The sequence below is a fragment of the Coloeus monedula genome, assembly GCF_965178545.1.
Source record: "Coloeus monedula genome assembly, chromosome: 14".
Taxonomy (NCBI): Eukaryota; Metazoa; Chordata; class Aves; order Passeriformes; family Corvidae; genus Coloeus; species Coloeus monedula.
The window spans coordinates 3,206,955-3,222,471 of NC_138794.1; the positions used below are offsets into that span (position 1 = coordinate 3,206,955).

The window sequence follows — 15,517 nt, forward strand, 5'->3', positions numbered from 1 at the left end:
TCTATTTCATTGCAATAAGAGGACAAGATAAGAACTGATGCCAGATAAAAGCAATCCCATTTCCTGAAAGTTTTTTCAGTTTCCAAGGCTGGTCTTTGTCTCCTTCTCACTGCAAGCCCATGGCTATGTTAGGGAAGTGATTGATGTGACTGGCTCACATCTCATCTGTGAGGTCAGGGGAATCAGAAGGTCAAGGAAGTTTGAAGGCATTTTGTAACTTTTCTTTGTCAGAAAACAAACAGAATTGTTTCTTTGTCTTTATATTGACTGTTGTTCCTAAATTCATTTAACATTGTCCAGTTGATTGAGTCCAATTGTACTAAGTTCTCTTTTAAAACAGTTCTCTGCAAGTGTTTGATTTATGAGCATAAGGAGCTCACAAACACTGAGGAAGGCAGACTGCAGAATTAACATGGTGTGATACAAAATTCTGGGTTTAGTTAGAAATAATTAATTTTTTTGGTCAGCAAACTTGAAATTTGATCTCTCTGTAATTTATTTCTGAGTAAAGGTACTGAGATGTTACCTGATGGGAGAATTTTTTTAACCCTCTCTTTGCTCTGGATCATGGTGTTCTCTTGAACATGTTTCCAACTTCCACAAAAATAATTTTGCAGCAGAAAACAAGTTCATGCTTTTGTCTCTTAGTTAACTGGCTTCAGAATTCAAGATTGTTATCAAAGTGTTAAAAAAGCAAACAATATCCAACAACCACCAAACAAACAGCACCAACTCCCCACCACCCCAAAAACCACCTTGATGTGTTAATACTGTTCTGTTCCCTTTCAGCAACGTGTATTTACAAGTCAAGGCAATTTCCAACATTGTGTGGAAGTATCAGCGCTATCATTTCATTATGGCCTACCATGAAAAACCTGTTCTGCCTCCACCACTGATCATTCTTAGCCACATGGCTTCCCTGTTCTGCTGTATATGTAAAAGAAGGAAGACAGACAAGACTTCAGATGGGCCAAGTATGAACAGTTACCCAAAAAATTGCAGTAATGTTTTTGCTATGGTTAAAGCAAACTGTCAGAAAAGCGCCGTGTTCTTGGTTATAATGTGTATTGTGAAGAAAGTCAAAGTGAGTCTTCATTTTCTGTGTTTTCAGTATTGGTAATTCTTTTGAAAAGCACTGTGCTTTTCTCAAGAGTATAATGCCAGCCCCTAGAAATCTCCAGTAAAGCTAACTTATGATACAAACTAACAGATTAGATTTCTCGTTACTGCTAATGGAGAAGAGGTTTTTTTTTTCCTTCTGTAAAACTTCTTTGAAATTAAAAAAAAAAAAAAAAAAAGGCAGGGAATTCCACAGAGAATAAAATCCAGCTAAGGAATCTAGCTTCTGCCTCAAAGATAAAGGGATTAAAGGGTAGGAGCATAAGGAATGATAAAATTGTACACAGATCCTCTCAGAATTACTATTTTCATTTTATTTTATTGCCAGTCTTTGACCTTGAGAACTTTTTTGCAATGACAGGGGAAGGGTCTTAGGTGGCACTCTGGTGGGGTATTTTGGTTTGTTTGGGTGTTTTTGTTGTGTCTCTTTATTGTTAACACCCTTTGTAGAGTTGTGACTGCTAGTTTTCAGCACCTGTACAACTTCATTACATATGTGTCATCTCAACTGTTGATCTCTCTTTAGAACTCTTCCTGACAGAAGAAGATCAGAAGAAACTTCATGATTTTGAAGAGCTGTGTGTTGAGATGTATTTCAATGAAAAGGATGATAAATTTCATTCTGGAAGTGAGGAGAGGATTCGAGTCACATTTGAACGGTAGAATATTTACAAGTAAAATTTCTGAATAGAGAATTAGAACTTTTACAGGTTTTTTTAATGTAGTTTAAGGGAGGAGAAATGCAGCTTAAGAACTTAAAGTGTTCATGCAAATTTTATATGGTATCTTTCCATTGCTATGCAGAAACTGGTAATGTGATGCTTCTTGGTCTGTAGAAGCACTCAGTAAATTGAGGCAATTGTATTATTTAGTTTCCTGTGATGTTTTAAGAAACTGATAGATTTCAGAAAATGCTGTAGGCTCTCTATTGATAAGTGTTTTCATTCTGTGATTGAGAAGTATGTACAAATGTTGTACTACAAAACAGTCCAATACTATCATATCATTGTGACATTTCAGAGTTGGTTTCCCCCCTGATTAAATGGGCAGAAAGGGTTATAATCATGTTTCTTTTGTGTATTGAGAAAAATACCTTTCATATCCACTTCATAATTTGATTTTTCTTAGGGTGGAACAAATGTGCATTCAGATAAAGGAAGTTGGTGATCGTGTCAACTACATTAAAAGGTCATTGCAGTCTTTAGATTCACAGATTGGCCACCTCCAGGATCTGTCTGCTCTAACTGTGGATACTCTGAAAACACTGACTGCACAGAAAGCTTCAGAAGCCAGCAAGGTTCATAATGAAATCACACGGGAATTGAGCATTTCAAAACATTTGGCACAAAATCTCATTGAGGATGGCTCTCTCAGATCATCTGTGTGGAAGAAGCACAGCATTGGAAATGTCTTTGGTTCTTTTCCACAAGGAGGCCTTGAGGGTAATAACGCTTTACTCTGTAACATTTCTATACGAGATGACAAAGAAGTCCAGCATAAGACAATTGGTCAGGAGTTGGCTCTGGCTCCCCGAAGGGAAGAAAAAAACTTCCAAGAGGCAGGTTCCTCAGGCAGTGCCTTATTTTCAAATGCTGTTTCCCCTCCAGAACTTCGCCAACGAATACAGGCTGCAGAGATCTCAAAATCCACTAGTAAAAGTAAAAAATTAGGCAACTCATCCAACAGCATGCCACATGTAACATCCCCAACAGCCAAGTTTTTTGTTAGCACTCCATCTCGACCCAGTTGCAAAAGTCAGCTGGAATCTTCAGCAAAGCATGAAGAGACTGTTTTCTCTAAGGCTACAGAAGGAGATAATAATGTAGAATTTGGTGCTTTTGTGGGTAAGTATAACAAAGTAGATTCTGAATGTCCTGAAGTCATTATTAGCTGCTCTTATCCTCTTGCTTCTGGCTCTGCTTGCCTTGCTTTCACCCAACCTTGTGTTGAAAATGGAGGATACGTTAATTGTGGTTTTATTCATGATGAGAGTGACACTAATGATAACTACAGCTGCAGAGTTGACAAATGTGCTCACCAGTCCCCTGTCAAGTTAGCGAAGAACAAGCCCCAAACGAAGTTCTCTTTGTCAACGGGCGACTTGATGTCAACAGTCAACTGTTGCGGCTCACGTGGAAAATTGAATATTAAAGATGAACTTTCCAAAAGTCAGCATGTCCATGCAATGGAACTGCAAACCCGAGATTTATGTTCTAACATCCTTATGGGACTGCTTCATAAACTGTGGACCAAATCTAAGCCACAAGGTTTGACTTACCAAGAATTGTATGGTATTTTGGGTGTATTCCGGTTGCAGGTGACTTTATTCTACCATTTTGCTCTGCTTTTTTTGCATTTAACATCTCTAATATTTCCCTATGTCGCTTGAATGTTTTTTTTAACTGAAATTATAATTTCTCCATAATTCTGTCACATAGACAATATTTTTCTGAAAAACATTATCCAGTTGTTGAGTATAGCAGCTTTGGGCAATTAGCAGCTGTACAATTTGGTATGGGCACTGTAAACAAACCTATTGTGACTCATTATAAAGCTCCTACCTTCTGATTGCATAAATCAAAAATATTGTCTATTTCTTGACGTAATTACAGAACACTACTCAGGCTGGTGGAGTCCTGGACAAATATCTTTGTGGTATCTGTGTCAAGCTGAGGGTTCCTCCTATACTATATTTCTAAGCACTGTTACAACTGGGATCTCCCACTGTTGCCTAGGCTAACCTATATTGGGGCAGTCGTTTTGGAAGCTTCCAAAGTCCTTTAATTCAATACAACATTTTGCCTCCCCTCAAGTTCTGCTTAATAGGAAAAAAGTGGATGGTTTTGGTTAGTTACATACATATTTGAATGGTAAAACAGTGGCAGATTCATTGCAAAATACAGGTGTGGGTTTACTAACTGATCCCTGTAAAATAGATAATGCTTTAAGTATGCTTAGTGTTTAGTAGAAGATTGTAATCTGGAATTGTCAGGTTGCCTGCAGAGAGGGGTTGTCTTGCCCTAGTTGTTTAGGAATGTCTCAGTGTTTTCCAGAGATTTGCTGAGGTTGTATAAATTTAAATCTCTAGACAAGAGTTTATTCTACTGCTGTGAAACTTGGATTTCTAAGAAGTTACCTGCATTAACTATTTGTTTACAAGTGCCTCATGGTTGAAAAAAGAAAGCAAGGCTAAACAGAAATTATGGACAGTGATTGTACAGCTCTTATCTAATCTTTAAATGTACTTCACCACTAATAACTTTGAATACTAACTATACTTATTTACTGGAGCCAGATTTTTTGTATATGGTCCTCTGACACCTCTAGTATTTAGAACATACCCTTCCTTCTTACTGTCCACAATTTACAACACTTGTGATACCGTGCAGGTTTCAGTTGTGAAGCCAAATAGATTTTTGTTCATTATAAAGCCACATGCTTGGGAAAATTCTGAAAAGTATTTCTTGCAGCTGGGAGGATGAAGGGTATGTTGTAAAAGCTACCTCCAGGAAACTGTCTACTTCTCTTTCATTTGTCAAGCATACATAAAAGTACTGTAATTCAGGCCTTGTTCCTTTCCTGTGAGGAGCATATGCTTGAGTAAAGTTTTAAAACATTAGCTTTACTTTTTGAATTGTGGTGCTCCACACCTCAGTGCGGGCAAGGCAATAGTCTCATATCAATATATTGTTACACTGATCTTTACTTTAGTGTGTTTGTAATGCCTTTCCTAGTGCAAACAGGCACACAGACCTTAGGTGGTTTGTAACCCTTTGCTATGGTGATGCAAACTATTGGCATGGTCAGAACACTGGAGGTTGCCTTTGATTTTGAATACTCTTTTTGAATTCACTGTGTCAAAGGTCACAGAGACAGCATGGACCTCCAGCGGTTCAAAGAGGCAGCCAGCAAAATGAAGGAAAGAAGTGTTGATATCGAGGTGAGCATGAAAGGCTTTGTCAGATATGTTAATGGGGGTCACTTTCTTTTAAACTGTAATGTCACAGTTCGTTTGGAAAAAGTCTAAGACCAAATATAATCAAAACACTTACACATTCCTTGCAGACTGCACTTTGCATCTGTTTCATGACTACAAAAAAACAAATCCAGTGAAGACTCATGTAACCTTAACTGCCATCAAGTACTCTTGCTCCATAACAGGATACTCATGAAATAATAAACAAGCTCTGAAGTTATGAAAGTTAAGATGACGACAACTGTGAATTGAGATAAAATTAAGTATCCCATAATTAGTGTTTAATTAAACGTTTTACACTCATAAATTTCAAGATCAGCCTTTGGGAAGGCTAGAGTGATTTACATTATAATTTATAGAGCAAGATGACAGTGCATATAATTTTCAAAAGGGACAAAAATTGTTCCGTATGCTTCCGAGAAGAAAAAGCTTTTCTTATAAATTTGTCATAAACTAAAATGAGTAATTTCTGTTTCCTTAAGAATAATAAAAATGACTAAATGGAAAGTGATTAATCATAACAAACCTGCCTTCCAAGTACTATAGTGTGTGTATATGTATATATATGTGTGTGAATATATATATATATATGAGAACTAGTTTTCTCTATGTAGCTGTTGAATTAGTACATACAAATTACTGTTTGCAGTTATCGTGCGTTCAGGAGAGAATGTACCTTGAGAATTGCATTATGACCATTTGTAGGGTTTCTGTTCTCAGTTACTCCTTCTGATAAGGATAAAAGCTTTTTGTGTGTATTTTTGACACAGATTTTTTGGTGTTATTGTTAACAATTTACTTTGTTTCTTTGATAGGAGCAACAGGAAGACTTCAAAAAAGCTATATTGGAGGGTATAGAGACAACCAGACTTCAAGTATGTAAAGAAAGTTTCCATTTATTAGGGACATTATTTTTGACAGATACTAAAAGTATTCTTTAGTAAAGACACGGGTCTCTGTTCTTCTCTCATTATCTGTAAACTGGATGTTTCCTTGACATAGGTCTAAATAGTTTTAGTGTTTAGGGATGTAAAGAAATATTCTTCATGCACACAATCACACGTTAGATACACATTTTGGACACACACAGAGGCCTGTGTATGTGTTTCGGTGTGTGGGGTGTATTCTGTAAGAGGGAAGGGTGAAAAAGGGTGGTAACAACTTCCTAATTGTTATAAATCTAGGAATCAAAAGCAGGGCACAGTGAATTTTTATATTTCATTCAGGTAACCATTGGAGTTAATAGATGAGTAGGGAGGAATGCTTTAGCCCTGTGTCACTCTATGCACAGTCCTAGTTTGTGACCTTTCTCCCTTTTTGCAAAAGAAATACTTTTTTGTCAAAAGTTAACCACCTCAGTATATATTCCAATAATGTGTAATTGCTATGAAGGAGTATGTCCGTGAGGAAATTCCATTCATAACCAGTACGTTTTTATGTGGCAAGGGTTTACTGTGTTTTGTTCCTATTTTAAGTGGAACTTAAATTCTAGTTTAACTAAATTGAACTTTAGTTTCTGCCAGAGCCACATTCTTGTATGAGAATTGATAGCCAACAAAGGGATGAGACAGATGAGCTGAACATGGTGCTTGTAGGGATCCAGTGTAATGGACATTTCTGTAGTTGTATCCTGTTGCAACATTCCCTTGCAAAGAACTCTTTTGGTGTGGGTCAGGAGTCTTAATGTGTGCCTGAAAATGTTACAGCTGGTGGCTGCTGTGAGGAGAGCATTTTAACTGAATTAATGCATTCAACATGTGCATTTCTGTGCAGTGAGGTATTTGAAGTACATCCAGAAGTTTTGAAGAATCCTGGATTCTGGGCAGAAACTGGGCAGATTGTGGTCCAAGAGTAGTAGTTGAAAGCAATAATGATAATGACTGATGGTAAATGTAATTTTTTTTCTTTGGTAGGGTCTTCAAACTGACAGTGGTCTACGACAATCCAGTTCTTGTGGTGGGTTTACTGACCCTCTGACAGCCCACTCAGAGCAGTGTAAGTCTGGTCTCTGTTCAGGTGACCTAATGTTGTCCCTAACTTGCCTTGCTAATGGATATCCTAAGAAGATGCAAAGGAAACACAAAAGCTTAAATCACCTGGAAATATTTTCATGTTTGATCATACTTGAATCTTCTCCTGCTTCTTGTGGTTCTTCTAGCCATGGCAGCTCAATTCTGTTACCTTGTATTTGCCACAGCCAGCCAGAGTGGTAAAAACCAACGTGATCTAGTTAGGACTGCAAACTCCTTTTAAAGATCAGATAGTTATGGGTCAGGCTTTTTTTATGAGAGCTATCTCATAAAAGCTGTCTATTTGTTCACTGTTAGGAAATAGGTGACAGTGACATGTGCCATTCTTTATCCAGTTACAAATCTCCTTCATTTGCAGTGTACAGCAAGAGCAGGAGAGCATCGAGTGAAGACACTCAGCAAGTCGACTCTAAAGCAGCCTTACTGACGGTTTGTATCGACCTTCTGTGACATTGTTGAGCAGAACTAGAAGCTGAACAAAAAAAGGAGAAGAAACAGATAAAGAATAATACTGATTTGTGGACTTGCTTGTTCTAGGAGGCAACAGGAGACCTGTTTTCACTAAGGGAAGAAGTTGTGTATGTTCTCACTATGAAAATCCATGCTGTTTTCTGTTTGTAGAAAAAACCAAAATTCTTTTCTTTTAAGGAAAAGAATTATTTATATAATCCATGAAACAGTAGTGAATATATAGCCTTATTTATTCTTCTAATTGTAGTTACCATTTCTCGGTTGTATTTGGGTCTCTCCATTCAACTGCAGTTCAGTACAGCCTGGTTTATTTCCAATAAACAGGCTGTACTGCAAGAGCTTAAAACACATTGCCACCCACCCCACTTCCAGCTGAATATAATGTGCTTTCCTTAGCTGAAGCCCTCTTTGTTTTTCCTCTCCTTTGTTTCAAAGGATTGGCTACAAGGCAGACCTTCAAATAGCAGTCAAATGTAAGTAAGCTTTCTGCTAATGGAGCAATTTTATCACTCTGTATTTTGATCTGTTTTTCTTTTTGGTTGCCTTTGGCTATAGTGGTATTTAGTTGCGTTTAATGCAAAAAAAACCCCACCAAGTTTGAAATTTTTTTCCTAATAAATGACCAAATGTGTTCACACGAATCATGGGATCATCACAGAACATTTTGGGTTGAAAGGCTCTCCCAGCCTGTCTCTGGAACAGAGGGGCTCCAGCCCTTGGAGTATCTTTGTGGCCTCCTCTGGGCCCTCTCCTACAGGTCCTTCCTGCCTTGGGGGGCCCCAGAGATGGACACAGTGCTCCAGCTGGGGTCTCTCACAGCAGAGCAGAGGGGCAGAATCACCCCCCTCAACCTGCTGGTCACTCTTCTTGGATGCAGCCTAGGATTGGGTTGGCTCCCAGGCCTGCAGGGGCTCATGGGTGGGTGATGTTGAGCTCTCACCGTGCTTTGACAGGTTCTGTTTAGATTAATGGTGTCACACGTTGAAGGGCAAAACATGAAAATGACTGTGTTGACACTTGGTGAGCAGCTCTTTTCCTGGTAAAGGTCTTTACTCAACCTTTCAAACTGTAACCACCTCTGAAATCGTGCAGACATTTCTCTTGTTAACAATTACCCTCTGAGTTAACTCTTAAAGCCATTACCTTATTTATCTGATAACAGAAGGGTAAGCTGTTGTGAACAAGTTTTAATTAAAGCACCTCTGTGGGAACGAGCTCTTGTGATGCAAACTTTACATAATGTTGTGCATGACTTGGAGGTATTTAAAGTGTAGCTCTAAAAACACGAGATTACTTAACAGCTTTCCATTACTATTTTGTAATTAAGAAACCTGTACTGCCCTTGAAAAATAGGATAAGAGGATAAGAGTGGTACTGTGAGGTTAACAAGGTGACCTAGGATGGTGTTTCAAAAGCAGGGAATACAAAGTAAGTTTTGAAGATGACTTGTTTTTGTGGCATTTCACAGGCCATCGGAAGAAGATGCATTGAATGGTAAGTTTTCTTTCTGCTGTAAAGGTGAGGGATTTTTGTATATAACCAACTGCTTGGGTCTTGTATGACAATGTATTTAATTGATGGTAATTTGGAATTTAATGGACACACAATACTGCGAATTTTTTTTTTTTTTTTTAATTTTTCATAAACCACATATCATTAAGCACTACAATTTTTATTTTTTTCCCCTGAGGTACTAAAGACCTAAGTGCAATATTTAATTTTCTGCACAGCAGATCCTTTTCAAACTGTAGTTACTTGGCAGTTGTTCTTTGTGTGTGGTATTTTAGCACATAAATTAGTGGCAAGAATATCTCTTTTTTTCTTCCTTTTTCTCCTTAATCTCTTTTCAGGCATTGCTTCTCCTTTCAAGCCCATCATGGATATCAATTACTATTACTCAGGTCAGTCCCTCTTATGAACTAATGTTTGTATTTTTATTGGCACTTCTAAATCCTTAAACTTCAACAAATGCTGCAATTTTCCTCTAGCTGTAGAAAGAAATAACCTGATGAGATTATCACAGAGCATTCCATTCACTCCTGTGCCTCCAAGAGGTAAGAACTGTATTTCTTGTTGCTGGTTCACTGTGGTCTTTTGGGGAAGAAGAGAAAAGCAAACCTTATATGGAATTTGGTTTGATCATTCTAATATAGAAGGATCAAAGCAGAGTTTACAGTTTCTCACAGCAAGTGTGAAACTGAAGTCTTAATGAACTAAAAGAAGTCTAGGCTCTGTCTTAGAACACTCAGAAATATATGTGAGTATGACACCTTTTCTAGGACAACTCACTTGATTATGAAATGTAGATTTAATTATAGTTGTCCTCAGAAATGGTGTTACAGTGATGGTAGTATTGTACTAACAGTTTTATAACAAACTATTCTGGAAGGATCCCTTAAAGTTGTCTCCACTTGTATAAACTGTAAACAAACATTTGTTCAGTGTTAGTGCTGTTTGAGCAGTGTCATTAATAGGTCTAAATAGGAGGACAAATTTTGCATCTCTGTGAAAAGCTGGAGAGGGGTTGTCCTACTGGGCAGTTTAAATTTTTTGTTAATTCAGGATGTTTGTAATGACTTAATATTGCAGCTTGTTGTAAGAAATCATAGGTTTTCAGTGCTTTTAATATTAAACTTGGAAAATCCAATTCAGTAACTCTTTTTGTGCTGCCACATAGGTGAACCAGTCACTGTGTATCGCCTTGAAGAAAGTTCTCCCAGCATCCTGAACAACAGCATGTCCTCCTGGTCACAACTGGGACTCTGTGCTAAAATTGAATTTTTAAGTAAAGAGGAGATGGGAGGAGGTTTACGTCGAGCTCTCAAAGTCGTCTGCACGTGGTCAGAATATGATATCCTGAAATCAGGACATCTCTATATCATCAAGTCTTTTCTTCCTGAAGTTGTGAATACTTGGTCAAGCATTTATAAGGAGGACACTGTGTTGCACTTGTGCTTGAGAGTAAGTTCTATCTTTGTCAATTATTAAACATGGACAGGCATTACATGTTGAACAGGAATCATTTTCCCACCTGTAAACTAGTATATACTTACTAGAGTAGAAAAAAAATGGTTACTCTGGGATTCTGTATGAGCAGAAGGGTTAAAAACTCTGCTCCAGGATGGGTTATTTAATCAAAGAGCTCAAACTCTTAAAATACAGACATCATTTAAAAAGCAAGTAATCTGTTGCCGTGTTTTGGGGGAACAGACACTGTTCCCACTGCCTGCTTGGCTCTCTGCTGTTCCCTGTTCTGTAATGCAGCTAATGGAGTGTGGGTTTGACTCACAGGAAATCCAGCAGCAGAGAGCAGCACAGAAGCTGACCTTTGCATTCAACCAGATGAAGCCCAAATCCATCCCATACTCTCCAAGGTGAGTGTGTTTAAGCTGCTGTTATGGTGCATGCTTTTGGCTCAGGGGGAGGCCTACAGGGTTGCTGGCAGATGCATCAAATATATGAAGATACTCACACGTGGATATTTGGAATATTGCTGTCAATGTGGCAAGCAGACTTGTCCTTGGCAGTATTTCCCACTGATACTTTCTGCACTGATTCTAATATACTGTAATCATCTAAATGGCTTTGTATAATGGTTTAAAAACCTTTAAACTGTTAGCAAATCAAATAAAAATCTAACAGTAATGATAGATCTGTCATTTATTTTGGAATTATATTCATTAAGTATGCTTTTTACTAGGTTCTTGGAAGTTTTCCTGTTATATTGCCACTCTGCTGGCCAGTGGTTTGCAGTTGAAGAGTGCATGACTGGAGAGTTTAGAAAATATAACAACAATAATGGTGATGAGATAATCCCAACTAACATGCTGGAGGAGGTTATGCTGGCTTTCAGCCACTGGACATACGAGTACACAAGAGGAGAATTGTTGGTACTAGATCTGCAAGGTAATGCCCTGACTTTGAAACTGGGGTTGGGGCCAAGGTGTATGCAGGTTTTTCTTTTGATAGCACTTTGCTAAGAATTTGTATTCCTGTAGTAAATAACAAGCATTATTTAGTGCTTCTTCTTCTAGTTAGTTTGAATCTATGATTTTCTTATTTAACCATACAATGATATAGATTGGAAAGGACTTCTAAAGTCGTCGAGTCCAACTTTACCCAGCACTGCCGAGTCCACCACACACCACGTCCCCAGGTGCCACCCCGAAACATCTTTCAAATCCTGCAGGGATGGTGCCTACACCACTTCCCTGGGCAGCTGTTCCAGTGCTTGGCAACCTTTTCAGTGAATAAATTTTACCTCATATCCAATCTCAACCTCCCCTGGTGCAACTTCAGGCCATTTCCTTGTCCCATTGCTGGAGACCATCCCCCACTGGGCTACAGGGTCCCTTCAGGTAGTTCTAGACAGTGATAAGGTCTCCCCTGAGCCTCCTTTTCTCCAGGCTGAATGCCCCCAGCTCCCTCAGATGCTCCTCACAGGACCTGTTCTCCAGACCCTTCACCAGCTTTGTTGCTCTGATGTGGTATTAAATCTTACAGCAACATGGACAATATAAATATTTTATATATATACATCTTTTCCTAATGAAATGTGCCATAAAAAGATGCTATTTCTTGGCACATTTTTGCAGTACCAATGTGATAAGCTGGTTTTATCCTGAACTCTGTGCCAGGTATTCTGGCAGTGAGAACTGTATAGGAGGTTTTTCTCATGGGTGAAAACTCAAGATAGGAAGTGCAAAAAATAGGTGGAAGAAATCTGAGAAGTACCAAGTGCTTGTTTAGGAGCAATTTTTTAAGGGTAGAGAATCACATATAGTTTGGGTTGGGTTTGTTGTGGGTTTTTTTCTGTTTTTATTCTTGGAGAAGCTGAGAAGTCATAGTTAAAGATTCCAAGGATTTTTAATATTAATGTATTTATGTAATCAGAAATGTATCAGATTTAACTTTTTCTTCATGTGCTGTCTGAAGGTGTTGGTGAAAATTTGACAGATCCCTCTGTGATAAAAGCTGGGGAAAAAAGGTAAGGGTAAAGAAAGACTTGAATATTATAAAATTTTCACTGGAAAGAGAAAACACATTTAAGTGATGTTTTTGTGCACTTTATTTCTAAGGTCATATGATATGGTGTTTGGTCCGGCCAATTTGGGAGAGGATGCAATAAAAAACTTCAGAGCAAAGCACCACTGTAATTCCTGCTGCAGGAAACTGAAACTTCCTGGTAAGAGCTGCTGTATCCCTCCTCCTGAGACACCTATGTCATGAGATGTTGTATGAAACATAATGAAATAGTCAAGGCATGCTGTGAAAGTGGAATAAGTAATAAACAGCAGTTTTGTAATTTGACTCAAATAGCTCAAGAAATAGTAATCATTGTGACTTTGTTCTGTTTGTACAGATCTGAAGAGGAATGATTACACACCTGACAAGATCATATTTCCTCAGGACGATGCCCCTGAATTGACAATTCAGCCTGGAAGCTGCACCAAAGATTCCGATCCGGCCAATTCTATTCGGTTGATGCTCTGATGATGTGACCAACTCATGGCTTCGTTCAAACTTCATGGAACCTCACAAAGTTGTCACTTACCTTTCCTTCACTTTAATGGAAACAAAGACTTGTCAAAACAAGGATTACTGTCTTATAAGTGGAATTTTGGCTGGTCCATAATCTGAGGATTTTACGACTTGTGATAACCATCTACAGAGCAGCGTGGCAGCTGATCATTCTAAAGGTGGATGACAAGTATTTAAGATGTGTTTTTAAAGGGGCTTTTTAAGCAGAAAGTTTTATTTTTTATTTTATTTTGGTTTAGTGGAGGATTTTCTTCCTGTAGTCCTGTGGTGGGAAATATGCCTTCCACCAAAAGGATTTTGGTAGTTGATGTTTTAAGGTAAAGCATTTGTCTTTTTGGCATTTGTCTTACTGTCAATAAGCAAAACCAGGAGAAAGCACCTACCTCTGTAATGCCAGAGTATTCTTAGAGTGTTTTCGGAAGTGTTCCACTCATGTTTTCTCACCAGGTGTCTTTTAATCTGGCCTTTTGAAGAGGACAGAGCCAAATGAGGTGTATATAGGATGCAAATAGACTGAAGTTGAAGGTAGGAACTTGATCTGTTCCAAAAGAGAGAGAGTCTCCTGAATCAGGATTCTATCAGCTTCATGACTGTAAAGCTGGGCTTGGTTGTTTTTGTTTTGTGAAATAGAGCCTGAATTGTGCATAATGAAATTTCTTGTTTTACACATTTCAATTTTATCAAGTCACTGTCAAATAGTAACAAAGCCATGATAGACTGGTATAATCATATTTAATAGAAGAATTAGTTTGTGCTGGTCCAAATAAGTTGCCTTGTAAGAACACAAGTTGGAAGTGCTTTCCCTCGTACGTACGTAGTGACCGCTTCAGAAGTTCTGCCTTCCAAAGATCTCCTAAAATGAGTATATTGAAACCGAATGTACACATAACTTGTAAATGTATTTAAAATTGTGTAGAAAACATCTTTAATGTTATGTTATTTGTGGTACTTACTTATGAGAGACTAGGGTTGGATTAGCGTTGTGTAAAGTACGGGAGATTGCAATGCACCTTCATGCCAATAAAATGTAATTTAACTGTCCCAAATACTGTTGAGCATTCAGCAAGAAAAGAACCTGTTGTCCAACTGAAGTTTCATGCTGCGATTTTTTTTGTTACATAGGTACTAATTTGTAATTTTTAATTAAAAGGGCAGTATATAGCTCTATAAATTTTTTATTCAGTAGTGTATCTTATAGATACAGACCTAAGGCACGAACACAATAGTTGTTTAAATGGTGTTTTATGTTTGATGGGGAAAGGTAAAATGTTATAAGGATATAATACTGTATACATTTTGTATATCATTAAATCTTTAAAGAATCTAAAATAAATTTATTCTTGTTTACAGACTTCTGCTCTCCGTCTCAGTCTGAAAGGTTATTCTGGTGAACTTAAGTAACTCTTTATGCAGAAAAGTAGGATTTGCTGTGCTGGATCAAGGCAGTTGTTTGCCTTTGAGGTATCACAACTTTGGCCAACACCAGGAACTAGGGAGGTAAAAAAGTGAAAACTGTCATAGTTGTCAAACACATGTGAGGGGGTTAATGAGTTAATGAGTCAAAAATAGCTCTTCACAGTGTTTAATTAGGAGCTGCTTCTTAGATGCCTGATGGCATCTCCTCCTGTTGCTGGGAGGGAATGGGCAGATACTCGAGGTGTACTTGCACCTTTCTAATGCCAAATAACAGCAGCACCGAGTCTGTAACTGGCTCTGCAGATGGAGAGAGATTTCTAGAGGAGCCTCTGCTGTTTTGAAAATGTGACCAAATTCAGTGTATGAAAGAAGAAAAACATACTGAGAAAATTTTAAGTGAAAACTGGGAAGCTTTCTGTTTCTTGACAAATACTTAACTACGCACAGTTAATTTTAGCCATGTTATTGGTCTTCAGTGGTTCTGCTTGTGACTCATTTCTTAGCAAAATAAACAGATGTGACCACCTTGTGATGGGTGTGAGTGATCATGGGGAGTGTTTCTTCTGCTCAGTCTTGCAGTGACTCAGGCCTGAAGCTTTTCAAGACCAAAAGGGGAAAATGTGGTTGGGAAATGCCTGTAAGACTTGGAGTGGTTACCACCGTTCATATTTCTGTACATCTCCCTGGCATGAGCAGTAGCTTACTCTGTGTGACTTACAGCTAGAATTACATGAGAAGTATATGTCTAAACTGAGGGGGGAGAAATGTGTAACTTTCAGAAGAGATCTGATCCATACTTGCAGAAAAAATTATAAATGTCAAGTATCCTTCAGGGAAGGCATTGGAAAAGTGTGGTGGCAAAGGGAAAAAACAAGTTGGTTTGAAAAAAAAGTAGCCTGACTCTGTTTGGACAATGCCACATCCTGCTGATGTTGGGCAGTAGGAACATGAAGATTATTCCATG

General features: G+C 38.1%; 1 protein-coding gene across 2 annotated transcripts in view; it reads left to right on the forward strand.

The window, feature by feature from the left end:
• The window catches only part of TRPM7 (transient receptor potential cation channel subfamily M member 7), a 52,609-nt gene extending 38,123 nt beyond the window's left edge, over positions 1–14,486 (forward strand). The window contains exons 24-40 of one of the 2 annotated variants that reach the window (XM_082290733.1): positions 790–974; positions 1,646–1,778; positions 2,248–3,386; positions 4,983–5,059; positions 5,911–5,970; positions 7,009–7,090; positions 7,484–7,554; positions 8,032–8,069; positions 9,065–9,090; positions 9,447–9,497; positions 9,585–9,650; positions 10,274–10,557; positions 10,888–10,970; positions 11,297–11,502; positions 12,532–12,583; positions 12,675–12,781; positions 12,959–14,486. In XM_082290733.1, coding sequence (XP_082146859.1) covers positions 790–974; positions 1,646–1,778; positions 2,248–3,386; positions 4,983–5,059; positions 5,911–5,970; positions 7,009–7,090; positions 7,484–7,554; positions 8,032–8,069; positions 9,065–9,090; positions 9,447–9,497; positions 9,585–9,650; positions 10,274–10,557; positions 10,888–10,970; positions 11,297–11,502; positions 12,532–12,583; positions 12,675–12,781; positions 12,959–13,089 — 2,791 coding nt within the window. In that variant the 3' untranslated portion in view covers positions 13,090–14,486. The remainder of the gene's footprint in view (positions 1–789; positions 975–1,645; positions 1,779–2,247; positions 3,387–4,982; positions 5,060–5,910; positions 5,971–7,008; positions 7,091–7,483; positions 7,555–8,031; positions 8,070–9,064; positions 9,091–9,446; positions 9,498–9,584; positions 9,651–10,273; positions 10,558–10,887; positions 10,971–11,296; positions 11,503–12,531; positions 12,584–12,674; positions 12,782–12,958) is intronic. The other variant, XM_082290734.1, reaches the window with a different exon arrangement.
• The last annotated feature ends 1,031 nt before the right edge of the window (positions 14,487–15,517 follow it).